The 15,510-nt window shown below is 42.1% G+C and overlaps 1 protein-coding gene across 6 annotated transcripts in view; it reads left to right on the forward strand.

Moving 5' to 3' along the window:
• TPO (thyroid peroxidase) overlaps positions 1–15,510 on the forward strand; it is a 550,495-nt gene that overhangs the window by 477,174 nt on the left and 57,811 nt on the right. For 5 of the 6 annotated variants that reach the window (XM_083730132.1, XM_083730133.1, XM_083730130.1 and 2 more), the window contains exons 1-4: positions 5,827–6,003; positions 8,888–8,981; positions 10,420–10,504; positions 14,749–14,918. In XM_083730132.1, coding sequence (XP_083586258.1) covers positions 5,857–6,003; positions 8,888–8,981; positions 10,420–10,504; positions 14,749–14,918 — 496 coding nt within the window. In that variant the 5' untranslated portion in view covers positions 5,827–5,856. Of the gene's footprint in view, positions 1–5,826; positions 6,004–8,887; positions 8,982–10,419; positions 10,505–14,748; positions 14,919–15,510 lie in introns of those variants that run through there. The other variant, XM_083730134.1, reaches the window with a different exon arrangement.

Here is a 15,510-nt window from a genome sequence, read left to right on the forward strand (position 1 = left end):
AATGCTTAACAGCTTCTAAATGTCGGAGATAGAGACAAAAGCTAGCAGAGCTCCAGTTGGGGTTGTAAGATATGACCACCTCCCCTTAGCTACTGGGGGGTGTGGCATGATTTGGCTAAAATGGCAATGATCAGGTGGTGGTGGCTTTTTTTTTTTTTTTACAAGCCCTCATCCCTTTCCTCCCATATATTCAAGCATCTTCTTACCTTGAATTTCCTAGCGCTAACCCTGGCATTTAACTTATAATTATAGTATCTACATATGAAAGACAGCTGAGAGTATTCTGTCACACCCTGCAGGTTATGGCTGGAGTCACCAGGGATAGAGGAGTAGTTGTAGCTGCTGCCCAGTGGTGTTCGTGAATGTTGACTTTCTCCCAAAGAAATGAGTGGCTTGACACTCATTGCTACAGGGGAAAGCAGAGCTCTATGCTTGAGAGCAGCACTGCAGTGAGAACAAAACTAGCCTTCCACAGTTTATAGAAGCCCAGTTTCTACATACCACTAAGCCAAACCATGGCTAAGCACAAACATGGGGGTCTCACAGCAGAAATCACTGCCATTTCGCTCCTCCCCTGGTCATCCTGCTACCACTCTACCTGGAGCCAAGCTATTGTTTAGATTGGCATTGTGTCCAACCCTGGGCTCATGGTTTGTCTCCCTCAGACAAACTACAACTGGTAAGCCAAAAGCAAACCTTGACTACAGCTTGTGATGTGTCTGGATTTAGACATGATGCCAAGCCAAACCATGGTAGTGCAGCAGGAGGAGGGCTGGGGGAGGAGTGAAGGGGCTGAAATTTCTGCTGCGAGTGCTCATGTGTTCACATTTAAGACTGGAAAAATGAGAAACTAAGAGAAACATACATGGACAGGTGCATCCATCCCAGATTGAATTTGGTCATCTCTTCAGCTCACACTTTTTGATGCATTTCCCCATCACTTTCTTAACTGCAAAAAGTCAGTTTCTTTCTAAGTGGATTTGTTGTGCCAGGGTGACATGAATGCTTTAATTCCTTTTAATCGCACAGCCTAAATTTATTGGTATGTGTTATGTACTGAAGTTCTCACCCTGGGCCAGCAGGGGGATACTGTAGATAGTTTTCACTCAGGTCCACATATGCAAATAAGGGATTGAAAGTGACGTTCAGTGATTGGATAGTTACAGAAAATGGTTACTGTTGCGTTGTACTGGAGCTCTATATAAGCAGGCTGGCTGAACCCTTCAGTTCAGTTCAGTTCTGGCCTGTGAATAAACAAGAGCTGTTTGAAGAATCGCTGTGTCGTCGATATGTTCACCCACAACTTAACAGTATGCACCTGAATGATCCCTCCCACATAATACTGACAGTTTGAAGGCATTCAGAGACATGGCAGGGTCTGCGTCTACTGAAATTTGTTAAATGATAAATTAAGTGTTTCATGTCTTCTCTCCGAAAGGTCCTAATATTTGAAAATGAGCGGCTAGGGTCAGGTTCTCCCAGATAGCCTTTCCATATTGAAGCAGGCCTATACCTGTGCTAGGTTTGGCTTTCAGTAGAAACTAAATGTGGGGGTGGGGAAAAGGCTTTCTGTTTCTCAAAATTAATTAAAAACAGGTACAGATGGCTGTCAAGTCAAAACTCCCCTCTTGGATGCTGTTTGAACTGATAAACACTTCAGCCTCAAACACTGAAGAGGTTGAGGTGCTTTGTAAACAAAAATGTCGACACAGGGGAAATTCTCCTTTAGCTTAATGAGAATGCTTTGATGCAGCTTTGAGGGGAGGTTTTCTTTCTTTTGGGGGCAACTATAGATGGGAGGTTGCCTTTTTAAGAGCCCAACAAAAGTATATTTGACATGTTTCAGCCCTCGCTGAAAATGCACAGACAGGCAAGAGCTAAAGCCTTATAAGTATTTAACAGTGCTTACAACCTATTTGAGAATGCATCGTTAAAGCCTTTTATTTAATGAGTTAGCCGAAATGAAACTGCTTTCACTATTTTGTTCATCTAGAGGAGAAGCACATTCATCTTTTTTAATGTTTACTTCTGATAAAGCTAGCCTGTTGAACTACAATATCCAGGGATGGGTCCAAGAAGCAGAAACAGCTGACAAGCATGGCTTTCTGAAACATTTACCTGATGTATTCTTGCCTTATGCCATCTCCTTTTTCAGGGGAAGGAAATAGGTTTACTTGCCCCAGGCCTCTCACTTCAGCTCTGACAAAGTATTAGGTTGCAATGCCTGAACTACTTTTCCTTCCAGAACCAATGTAAGGGGTCAGCATTTTAAGGCCCAGTCTGGCAGAAGATCCATCACTGAGCCAGCATGCTGGGCTAGACTCCCGTTTTTCAATGCAAGAGGGAGCTAGCAGCAAAGCAGCACAAAGGACTCGCCCTCTGCTATCTCTTCTAGGCACCCTTCTCAACAGGAAATTAGATATTGGTCGGCAACATCTCAGGCATCTTGGGGGTGATTGTCCATTTCCCAGTGGGAAGGGTATCTGCAAAAAATGGAGCAGCTATGCACCTAAAAGCTAAAAAGAATCATTGCTCTGCGGCTTTGCTATGTATAATTGTTTAATTGCACACTGAAATAGAGAATGCCTGTATGTTGTACCAAACTAGAAAGAGCTTTCTGAGCTTTTAGCTGGCTTAATGATTAACTGTTGGTGTTCTGTGCTAGCTCTCATTTGAGTTAGATCATGCGATAAAGGTTGGGTTTGTTTGTTGCAAAATCTCAGAAAAATAGAGATTTTGAGCTATTTTTTAAAGGAAATTCAGCAAAAATAAATAAATAAATCAACACTTCCAAAATGGGTTGCCATACACCTGGTTTCCCCAGACATTTTAACCTCCCGGACACTATTTCCGATGGACATAGCCTGGATATGTCCAGGAAATTCCAGACATATTGCAGCCCTAAATTAAGGAGTTATGGTAACTTGCAAATCTTCATTTGTTCTTTGTTCCCAGGCACACTGGGAGAAGGATGTGATAATGGCGCTTGTAGTTAGGTTATATATTTAAGAAGAAGACCCAATGCTTGGATAAACATTGGATTTGGTGTTGGATTTGGAAGGTTTTAACAATGCTTTTGGCTGGCATGCATACTTATGGTATGACAAAGTTAAGATCAATAAGGCCTTTAAGAACCATATTGTCAGGAAAGCAGTATTTAATGTCTGGACAAAATACAAAGACTTATTGGAAAACAAAACTCCGAGGTGGCTGTCCCCTCTGGAAGCCAAGGCCCGAAAAAGACCCAATATGGAGGCCAAATGGCCAAAATATTGGGAAATATTAGAAAAAGACGGTGACAATTGGAAATTGCAGAGTTTGGAGAAAATGGAGGGTAAAGTGCGAGACTGGTTACATTACGCCCAGATTAAAGAAGTTTTTAAAAATGACAAAAAACTAGGGTTCCAGGTGGAGAAATCGAAGTTGGAGACAGAACTGTTAGAACCAAAGACTAAGGTACTATCAAGAATGTATAACTTGCTGTTAAAATGGAACACACAAGACGAAATGGTTAAATCTGCTATGATAAAGTGGGCACAGGATATTGGGCACAACATTATGTTTGAGGACTGGGAAAGGTTGTGGACCACTGGGCTGAACTTCACTGCATGTAATGCTTTGAAGGAAAATGTAATGAAAATGATATACAGATGGTACATGACCCCAGTTAAACTTGCCAAAATACACCATTCGCCTGATAATAAATGTTGGAAATGTAAAGAAAATGAAGGAACATTCTTTCACCTCTGGTGGACTTGCCCTAAAGTGAAGGCCTTCTGGGAAATGATATATAATGAGTTGAAAAAGGTATTTAAGTATACCTTCACTAAGAAACCAGAGGCCTTCCTCCTGGGTATTGTCGGCCAGAGGGTGTTAAAGAAGGACCGAACATTTTTTATGTATGCAACAACAGCAGCAAGGATACTCATTGCCAAGAATTGGAAGACTCAAGATCTACCCACACTGGAAGAATGGCAGATGCAGCTGATAGACTATATGCAACTGGCAGAGATGACCGGCAGAATCCGAGACCTGGGAGAAGAAAGGATGGAAGAAGATTGGAAGAAATTTAAAACTTATTTACAAAAATATTGTAATTTGATTGAATGTTAAGAAGGATGCTTGATCATAAATAATTGGCCACCACTAAACTAGATTGGAATTAGATGATAAGTGAGATTAAGGAAAAGACAAACCCTTTGGGAGAACTATTAGATTATATTTAAACGAGTGGATATAAGATTGTAAACAAGATGATAATTTGCTTGAAAAAACTTTTTAACAATGTAAGTGGGAGCAGGAGACGTGAGGAAGTCCAAACAAGTTATGAAATTTTGTGTATGACATAAGCAATGTTGTTTGTTATTTATGCTTTTCTCTTATAAAAATCTTAATAAATATTTATATATAAAAAAATGCTTGGATAAACATATGCTTTATGGAATTATTCTGGCTGTATCATTTATTGTTTTTGTACCTATTTTGAAGAAGTTCTGGTTAGTACAGCTTTAAATTATAATTATGGGTCTGGGCAATTATTGTTCCAATAATAATATCTTGCGCAATAATTGTTGTGTTCTGAGGCCAAAGGAAGCACTGGACCCTGATTAAAATAAGACACGAGGCTTTGACCAGCAAGGCTCTCGGAGGAAGTGCGTCCACCACACCCCTCACCAGGCCATTTTATTAGCAAAAGAATCCTTTACATTGGTTCTTCTCATAAGAACCAATCAGATTTCCTTTGAGCATTCTAACAAACCTCAAGAGGGGACAAAGTTAAACTATAAACACTAGTTAGGCATGCATACTTGGGAGTAAATGAATGAAAACAACAAAGGAGCGAATACAGCAACCCCGGAGGTCATAAACAATCAGTACACATGATAAGAAGGATGGCCAGGACAACAGTGACCATTATCACCTTAATGTGAAACCTGTTTCCTGGCCCTAAGATTAACTTCCTAAGATTAATATATAAGAAAGCTACATCGACGAAACTGCCCATTATCTTTGAGAACCCAGGACGCCTGCCTGCCTAAGTGTGTACGTGACTTGTGAAGAGAGAGAAATGGGCAGTAGAGGAAAAAGGCATGAATGTAGAATCTTATGAGATTTAATCAGAAATTATCGTCAATATATGAAACCCAGTCAACACAATGCATTCATCGTGGACACGATGGCTTGATGTATATTTTATAATTCCTCATGGTAATCTCATCTGATCCCTACAATAATAATATATGCTATGGGCTTCTGGGAAGGGCAGTGGCGTAGCATGGGTTGTCAGCACCCGGGGCAAGGCAAGTAATTTGCACCCCCTAACCCATGGATTTGCGCCCCCTAACCCATGGATTTGCGCCCCCTAACCCTAACCCCCAGATGTTGCGCCCGGTGCAGCCGGCCCCCGTGCACCCCCCAGGCTATGCCACTGGGGAAGGGCCTGTCAATTTCAGTTATTTCAATAGTTCATTTTTCCCCAATTTGAAATTCAGTTCTCCACATTTCTGCAGCAATTTGTGATACAGGCATACATACCCATCAGCAGTTTTGATTAATGTACACATTTATTCAAGCAATCCGCCCTAATACAATGCATTGCATTATTTTTAAGCCTATGCATAATCTCCCCCACTCTGCCCCAACCTAACCTAGGTTGATTTGGGAACCATTTCCCTACCTCAGCTCCCGAACTCTGCCTCCCAAAATACATCCCTACCAGGCATCAAGATCTGTTGCCAAGCGACCACTGCTATGGCAGCCAACCAGCACTACCTCTGCCACTGAAGGTTCCTGCTTTCTCTTCCCCAGTGTCATCAACTGGCAGGACAATGAGGAGGAAAAAGATGATGATGACAGATGATGGTGAGGGGATGGAGGTCAGTGCACAGGAGCCAGAGCAGCAGGACCCATTCACCAGAGCCAGAGGAGCCCCTGTCTCCACAAACACAGCTGGCTCTGAGACATAAGGAGCAGCGGGAGATATGCTGTAGGAGGCTAAGGCAGGTAAGGGCCCTCAGCCCAGGTGGAGCTCATTGGCTCGGGAAGGAGGTATGTGATTTGTCACCTGGAGTAGGCTCAGAACAGGTGAGGGTCACCTGCCTTGTCAAGCCCAGATGCTGCAATCAGCATGCAACGTGTAAAGGGGGAGCAGAAGTGAGGTGCTGGGTCTCCTCAACTTCCTATATTGGTTGAACCATGGCCTGGCTGTTCCGGGGAGCTCTTGGGGACTGTGCTTGTGCGGGACTGACCTCCAGGTGCCCTGACCCCTGGATTGACTGTAAAGGCCGGAATCTGACCTGACTGGACTTTGGACCTGTTGACCTGCTGGATTACGCACTAGTATCCGCCATGGGATTGTGTACACCAGCTGGACTTGCCACCAGGTACCCCATGGTTCACAACACACTTTGCTTTTTGCTCTGGTTCTAGTTTTGTTATATACAGTATTTAAGAAGAAGAATCTATGCCTGGATAAAGCATATGCTTTGTGGAATTATTCAGGATGTATCATTGACTATTTTTATACCTGTTTTGAAGAAGGTCTTCTTGTTAAAGCTTTGAATCAGAATTATGGGTCTGGACAATTTTTTTTATTCCAAAAGGAGTAAGCTTTTGTGCATCCAATCGCTTTATGCTGCATAGTATCATTTGCCATGGGCTTCTAGATAGGGATAGAAGGACCTGGCAATTCCATTTCTTTCAATGTTTCCAATTTGTAATTCACTTCTCCACGTTCCAGCAGCAATTTGTTATTCACACACTCATATGCACATCCTCTCCCACCCTCCCCCAACGGAATCCAGGCTGACTTGGTAACCACTGCCCTACCCCAGATCCAGTCCTTCATCAACTTGTAGGGCAGGGCTAAACTCTAATTAAACATCCGGTCAGGATGTTAAATGCTGCATCTCCTCCCTCTCTAGTGCCCAACCAGGTGCAGGAGGGTTTAATCGTCCTGTAGGATGGAGGGAATTCCTTCACTGCTGCCATGCAGAGGCCCCTTCACACAGCTCACACTGGGGCAGCTACTGTGGGTGGTGTTAGGTTGTGGGTGAACATATCAGATGACACAGCGATTCTTCAAACAGCTCTTGTTTATTCACAGGCCAGAACAGTACTGAACTGAAGGGTTCAGCCAGCCTGTTGCCACTACAATGCAACAGTAACAACTTTCTGTAACTATCCAATCACTGAACGTCACTTTCAATTCCTTATTTGCATATGTGGACCTGAGTGAAAACTATCTACAGTATCCCCCTGCTAGCCCATGGTGAGAACTTCAGTACATAATAGATGGCACATGGGGCACCCAACCAATGGTGATGCAAATGCCACTCTCAGTATTTGTGGCCCTGAGCCAACCACCTTGCCTGCTCCTCTGCAAATACATCTCAGGTTAAAATGTAGTCCAAAAATCTGAAACTCCAGAATTCCAAACTAAAAGGAAATGGGCCATGCAATATTACTGGAGTAAAATAAACCCATTACTGGAACGCAAACCATGAAGATGAAATGCTGCATTATATGTGCAAAAATATAAATAAAATGGGCCAATGGCAGTCCATCAAATCACTTTCAGTAAGAACATAAGATTAGCCCTTCAGCATCAGGCCAAGAGTGATGTAGTCCAGCATCCAGTTCTCACAGTGGTCAAACCAGATGCCCATGAGAAGCCTACAAAGCAGGACTCGAGCAGAAGTATACAGCTAGTTCATACTGAAGACTGGCAGGCTTATTCGTGCATAGAGCAAGTTTATACTGAAGGCTGGAGCCTTGGAAAGCATATCACTGTAGTGTTTCAGGAGAATGAGTGCCAGTGATAAACAACACAGCTGCAGAACTTCAGCAGGAAAAAAGGTCAGATTCTAAAACTTTTGTTTCTTGGAGCCCATATTTTTAGCTTGAAATACGTAAAAACACTTGCCTTTGTTGTGTGTTTTTTGTGGGCACTATTTCATGCAGGGATTTTCAAATCATACACACACAAGCAGTGTGACAATTAAATATGCATGCAGGATTTTTCATCAGCGTATTGCAAAGGTGAAACCAAACTTTTATGATGGGTTGAGTAGTTTCTCTACTCCTGAACTGGTTACCATAGACTTGATTTATAATGGCACAGGAGTGCTCCACTGAAAAGCACTGAGGTGATCTTGAAATTTTGTCTTTGGTACTAGATCACTGATAGCAGAGACATATGTAGAAGTTGATGTTGATATTGAGGTTAATATGTGGAGGTTGATGTTGCAGTTATCAACTGATGAAAGGGTGTATATGAACCACGGTTCTGTTCCAAAAGCATGTACCTTTAGGTTTAATTATGTAGTGTAAATTATGTTCATCTATAAAATATGCATTTCCCCCCTCCAGCTGCAACCAACAACCAACTTCCTACAAACAACATGCATTGGCTTTAATGTGATTTTTCTGAATTACAGTGATTTCAATCTAGAAAGTTTTCAAGGGTTTTTTTTAAAAGCAAATAAAACATAATAATGTAATTATGTGTACTGTTTTGAAGTTTAATTGGAATATGGGAGGCATTTTATTTGAAATATTTTAAGCAAACCTCTGCTATCTCGTTTCACTTTGTGCCCTTTTTCCTTTGTTAATTAAACTCTATGCAAAATAAGTTGTTTATTAATTTAACAAATAATGTCACTTGATTGTAAGAAAACCTTTGATCAGTTTGTTTCAACTTTTGTATCTCATTTTATTTATTTTTACATAGATTAGATGGTGAAGGTTAAACTTCTGATTATTTGAATCTTTAAAGAGACTGAAATAGGATCAAATTTTGCACAGCTAGAAAACTACTTATGTATATGCTGCTTTTATAAACTGTAGTCATAGTTTCATTCACTGTACTACTTTCATTATTTTTCAGATGAGAGTATTCATTTTCTTCATAATTTTAATAACAATGGTCAGTGTGGCTGTTTTCCTTGCTTTTGTCCAATGGGGCAGGAATGACTTATTCAGTAAGTAAAAACAAAAACATTCTTTACAATACAGGGGGAAGAGGGGCACACATAATGCCCTAAGTATCATTTGATGTATTGGGGGGGGGGGACTCTAATATCGTTTTTTAAAAAACCTCTTGGTTTACTTTATTGAGATATTTTTATAGGATTTTATTCCCTTGTTTGGGGTAAAGAAAAATCATTCACCTTTTCTGTCCCGATAAAGTTCCGAATGTGTAGTTTTAAATTATATTGTATTTCATGGCATGCTATTTTTTGGGAATTCACACTTCATTTATTACTTTCATCTTTAGAAAGCCTTAACATCAGGGTCCCATTCCTAATTGTGTATTGATGTTGGTCCACTAGCTGCAGCAGTTAGGAGTCTTACAAAACGTCCCAAACCCTAGATCAGGCACCCCCAACCTGCGGCCCTCCAGATGTTTTGACCTACAACTCCCATGATCCCTGGCTAACAGGACTAGTGGTCAGGGATGATGGGAACTGTAGTCTAAAACATCTGGAGGGCCGAAGGTTGGGGGTGCCTGCCCTAGATCCTCATTGCTGGCTCTGCTGGCTTTGCTGCAAAAGTCCCTGCTGTATCCAGCAAAAAAAAACAACAGCAACAAGAACAAAAACTTACACACCACCCCAATCTGTAAGGTACTAATCGGCCAAAGGCCCAGTTGAAGAAGAAGGTTTTTGCCTGGTGCCTAAAAATATATAATGAAGGTGCCAGGTGAACTTCCCTGGAGAGAGCATTCCACAAATCGGGTCCTCCCTTAAGACCTGGCAACCTAACCCTGTGTTGTGGGTGGGTATGATTGGATAGCCACAACACCCAATTGGAAGGTTCCTTGGTGCTGGGTTTAATCAGGCCAATGGTACGCAAGCTAAATGGATCAAGGGACCTATTTATGCCCATGCACATGACCCAGAGCTTCCTCTTTTGGCTTGTGCATTTGAAACACCCGCCCACCTCTTCCTACTTTTAGGGCTTGTGCGCTTGACCTTGCTATGCTGTCATGTGTCGTCTGTCATTGGGACAGGAGCACGGCAGGAATTTTCCCCACTTGGCTGATTGGTCGTTGCCATTTGGGTTTTGCCTGCCATGTAGCAAATCGTCACAACTTGTAAGGTTCTGGTTCAGGTGATAGGGATGGGAGAACGCTCTCGCCATCCCTATGTGAAGGGTATTCCGTTAAAGGAATTCAGGGACTCCATGGTTTGGTCAACCCCTGAGAGGGGATTGTGCCTGTTCCTGAGTCCAGGGGAGTATTTGGATGGTGGAGATAGCTTGTTCCCGGCTTTCCACTTATCCAGGTGTTCACCCTAGGCTGACCTATGCTGACCTATGTCCCATTCATGGCATGTTGCATGCTTTTGTGTATTGCTATTACAAATTATGTCAAATTATGCTTTGGTCCTGTGGTGACTCTCTTTTAAACATGCATAGGAAAAGCAAAAGAGCATGGAATTAGGAGAACTCTGCAGGAAACCGCTTCTATCCAAGGTGAAGAAACAACCAGAAGAAGAGAAAGGTGAGGTAACAACTCCATACCTGGCCTTGCTCAGTGATCTCTTGCAGGTGCCCGCTTACAGAATTTCCTGTCTACATTCACCTTACAATTGCATCAAGGCAGGACAGAATAATAAAAAAAGCCTTCTGCACATCATAATTTACATATGGGATTCTGGATTACAATAATAGGCTTAAAGTGGAGACAAAGATTTATACTGATTAAAGCACTGATTCCAGATCATGCAGGCACAGAAACCACAAGGGTGGTAGAAAACGAGCAACTTATGGATGATTAGAATCTATGCTCGTGGCAAGAAATTCTGTTAAGTATTCTAATTCTTCCAACTTCGTAATTGCAACTTGCAGCAAAACAAGGCCCATGTAATTTACAACAAACTATTAAACTGTGTTGTGGTTGGGGTTCCAGAGGAGAGCTGGAGGAAACCCAGGTAGAAAGCCTTAAAGCTCATTGGATGATCTTGGGCCAGTCCCTGTTTCTTAGCCTAACCTACTCCATAGGATTGTTGTGAGGATAAGAGAGTTGAGAACCACACATGCCAACTGATATGCCTGGAAGAAAAGCAGGGTTTAAAGGCAATATATAAATAAATGGGATCAATGTATTATTTGTACACTCAGAGGTGGTATAGAAAAATTGGGGGTGGGCTTTTGCTGCCCAGCTCCCCAAGGGACTCTGGGTCCCCTCAGTCCATGATCAGCAAGATCCAGTGAAAAGCAAGGCAGATCTTTATTTTTCTGTTGCAAAGGAGTCGCCCCCCCCCTTGCAGGGAGGTAAGACAGACGCAGAACAAAATTGTACAAACCCCTTTAAAAACTGTATATGGTGCCCAACCCCTTGGTCAAAGACCACCCTAAAAGCATCATACATACATCACAACTTCTTGGGCAATCGCTCATAGCTGAGTGAGATTGTCTTCCATGAACATGGTCTTAACAGTGAGTCCTTAAGTGACTGTACAGGCCAATTCTGGATCCACACATCCTTCCACAGTGGGGACATAGGTTTCCAGGTGAGAGTTGTTCTTGGTGAGGGTTTGCCAAATGTGTCTTCCTCTTGGCACGTTTCTCCCTTTTGTCCTGAGTTGGAGTGTCTTCAAAGTCCATGACACCAGTAAAGGCTGTTCTCCAATTGGAGCTCTTGCAGGCCAGTGTCTCCCAATTGTCAGTGTTTATACTACATTTTTTAAGATTGGCCTTGAGAGAGTCTTTAAACCTCTTTTGCTGACCACCAGCTTTCCATTTTTAAGTTCAGAATAGAGTAGTTGCTTTGGAAGACAATAATCAGGCATCCGCACAACATGACCAGTCCAACTAAGTCAATGTTGAAGAATCATTTCTTCAACACTGGTGATCTTTGCTTCTTCCAGTACACTGGCATTAGTTCACCTGTCTTCCCAAGTGATGTGTAACATTTTTCGGGGACACCGTTGATGGAATCTTTCCAGGAGTTGAAGATGGTATTTGTAAGTGGTCCATGTTTCACAAGCATATAGTAAGGTTGGTAGCACAATAGCCTTGTAAACAAGCATTTTGGCTTCTGCAAATGTCCCAGTCCTCAAACACTCTGCACTTCAGTCGGGAGAAAGCTGCACTTGCAGATCTCAGGCGATGCTGGATCAATGTCTGCTCTTGTGGAAATATAACTGCCCAGGTAGGAGAAGTGATTGACACTTTCCAACGTTACACCATTGAGCTGGATTTATGGCATTGCAGAAGGGTTGTTTTGTGCTTTTTGGTGCAGCACTTTGGTTTTTTGAAGGTTGAGCGATAGGCCAAGCTTTTCATAAGCAGAAAGGCTCTATTCCAATGGCATGAGTATCATGACGACCGGTGGATTCTTATCTGGTGCAGCCTTCATCTGCCTTCACAGCTGACGTAACATACCGCTTGTTATCTACCACCTGTTCTGCCATTGAGGACTTTTTGGACCATTCTTTGTCTAGCTTCCTCCCCTTTGACCTTACTGCCTTGGGTGACCCTGCTGGGAGTACAAGACTCCCAATGACTTCACTCACAAGGGTCATAAAAGGTAAAGGTAAAGGACCCCTGACAGTTAAGTGCAGCCCCAAAAGACTCTGGGGTTGCAGCGTTCATCTCACTTTACTGGCCGAGGGAGCCGACATTTGTCTGCAGACAGTTTTTCCGGGTCATGTGGCCAGCAAAACCAGAGCAGCGCATAGAAACGCCGTTTACCTTCCTGCCGGAGTGGTACTTATTTTTCTACTTGCACTTTGACGTGCTTTCGAACTGCTAGGCTGGCAGGAGCTGGGACCGAGCAACAGGAGCTCACTTCGTCGCAGGGATTCAAACAGCCGACCTTCTAATTGGCAAGGCCTAGGCTCTGTGGTTTAGACCACAGTGCCACCTGCATTCCTCACAAGGGTCATAGGAACGTGCAAACCTACTCACCACAATAAGGTGATGATCCACTGAGAAAATTTGAGAGTGGCTCTCTCCTGTCTGCCAAGGTACCTAATAATGTTTTGCTGATTGCATTACCTGAGCAGCCTGACCATTCTTTTGAGATGGTAAATACTTTAGTATTTACACAAAATATGCCCTTAAGACAGGATTTGTAAGTGAAAAGAACTACTGGGAAAGGTTTCTCCAAGATATTTCCTTCTGCAGAGGAAATACTTGAGTAATTAGAAGGGCCAAGATTGCTTTTGGGATCAGTGGCGTAGCGTGGGTTGTCAGCACCTGGGGCAAGGCTAGTAATTTGCGCCCCCTAACCCGTGGATTTTAGCACTCTTCTGTGCGCGCCCCCAGATGTTGCACCCGGTGCGGCCGGCCCCCCCTGCACCCCCCACGCTACGCCACTGTTTGGGATTGTTCTGTGTGCTAAAATAATGTGTGATTTTCTCAAGGAATATTTCCTGAAATTTGAAGGATGATGGGTTGGTTTTCTGTGGAGAGTGTGTCTGCTATGTGTATGCACCTTAAAATTTTTCTAACAGATGTATGTACAGGTGTAAACTTAATATCGCAGCTGTGTGGGAGCAGCAAAAAACATTGCACTGAACATTCACTAAATTACGTGAATGAAAACAGAAATTTGCACTGTTTTAAGTAATCTACAAATCATTAATTTTGTAACCTGAGATTGTGTTCCAAATTCTCAGCAATGTTTGGGGAGAGCATGCTGAACAATGTTAATTCGTGCCCTGAAGGGGTGTTCTTTACCAAAGTTTAATAATCCTTGATTTTGAAGCATCAGTGGTGCATTGAGACCAAGAACTTTCAAACTATGAAAGGGCGGGGGGTGGCAGAGTGGGAAACAATGAAGGAAGGAGAAAGTGCATATTTCAGATTTGATCTTCAGAAAGTAACAGGGTGCACAGCACTGTGAAAACCCAAATGTTTAGCTCGCAAATAACTGAAGCAAGAGGCAGTACAATACAAATGAGTTTCAGCACTGCCCTTGAGGATGAAAAAGCACTCCTGGGTTGAAGAGGCAGTTTCTCATCCAGTTTCAGATTGGGAAGCTCTTAATCATTCCATAGAAAGGATTTCAGGGTTATGTTTGCTGATTTAATGAACTAAGTTTTGGAAGAACTTGCGCTGAATGAACAAGTTTCATTTGTGACCTCAGCTTGAACTTGAATCCTAAGAGGGAAATAGATTTCTTTTGTAGTTTTTCTTCCTTTCAGACTGTATTATTTTTACCGGGTCTCCCCCCCCCCCCCGGCTGCCATGTACCAGGTGTTGAACACACACGTATTTGTTTACAATTAACATTAACACTGTCAATCATTACTGGCACAAAAATCCCTCTAGAAAGACTGTTTCTATGTACTGTCCAGTGTCTCGCATATCTAACTGCTCTCAGATCTAATAAAACGAACCAAATTATGGATTTAATAATAATAATAGATTTGTTTTGTCGTCCATCTCACTGGGTTGCCCCAGCTACTCTTGGTGGCTTCCAGCAAATTAAAACATTGTCCACCGTTTGTGAGTTCTAGGTTTATGTATGTTAAACAGAGTATAATAAATGCATACAATAAATATACCATGAACAGCTTTTGCAGTCTATGATAGGAAGCACAGACTGAAGTAGAAATAGAACTCTTGAATGTAAAAGGCCAGGAATGTGCTGAACAGAGAGAAAAAAATGTATTTAAAATACCCACAAAGAGAAGCTAAGAAACAATGATGGAGCAGTAAGCGACCCATGAAAATACTAAGAGATGACAGCGTAATTAAAGGTTTTTTTATCACCATTATTTCTTTCTTCTGTAGGCTTCTCAAAAGACATGATACAATGGCTCCTTCACAGTTTTTGGCATTTTCCAAATATTCATATCAAGAGACTCAAGCTATCTCTCAAGCGGCCGAAAGCATGGAAGTTTCGATGCAGGTTTTGAAAGGAAAACTTCACCAGAAGCATAAACGTTCCTTGCTTCCAAGTGGTGAGCACAGGCAGATGCTCACAAGGATCCCTTGTGGCTGCTTAAGGGTTGTGCTTCTTAGATTAAAGCAGTATTGACTTCATTCTAGTCTTATTTTGCTGCGGGTAGGACTTAAATTCATATCTGGGCTGTGCACACAATTGAACACAATTGAAAAGAGGCCGCTTTTTGTGCTTCAGGGAAGAAATTCAGATACTCCAAATAACAAAAAACACTTGTATCAGTGTCTGAGATCCTGATGCGAAGTTCATCTCAGGAATGCTTTAAAATGTTGTTGTTGTTTTTTTGTTTGGCTTGAGTATACAGTTTACTAATGTTTCTGGACATGTAAAAAAACAACAATAAGCACTTAAGAAAAATATTTGCATTTTATTGCAAATATGCAACTGGCATTCAAACTGTGTGTGTGTCTGTGTGTGTAGTGTGATTCTTGCATCAGTATTTTGAATGGTGTTGCACCAGTAATTGCAGTATTATTAATTTGCGTTGTTGCCCAAAGCCTTTCGAGAGACTACATTTAAAAACATTAATATTCTACCATTAAAAAGAGAATAAAACAACTTTCAAAACAGACACAGGAAGTTTAGGCAGC

The sequence above is a fragment of the Podarcis gaigeae genome (assembly GCF_964106915.1).
Source record: "Podarcis gaigeae genome assembly, chromosome: 3".
NCBI classification, from domain to species: Eukaryota; Metazoa; Chordata; class Lepidosauria; order Squamata; family Lacertidae; genus Podarcis; species Podarcis gaigeae.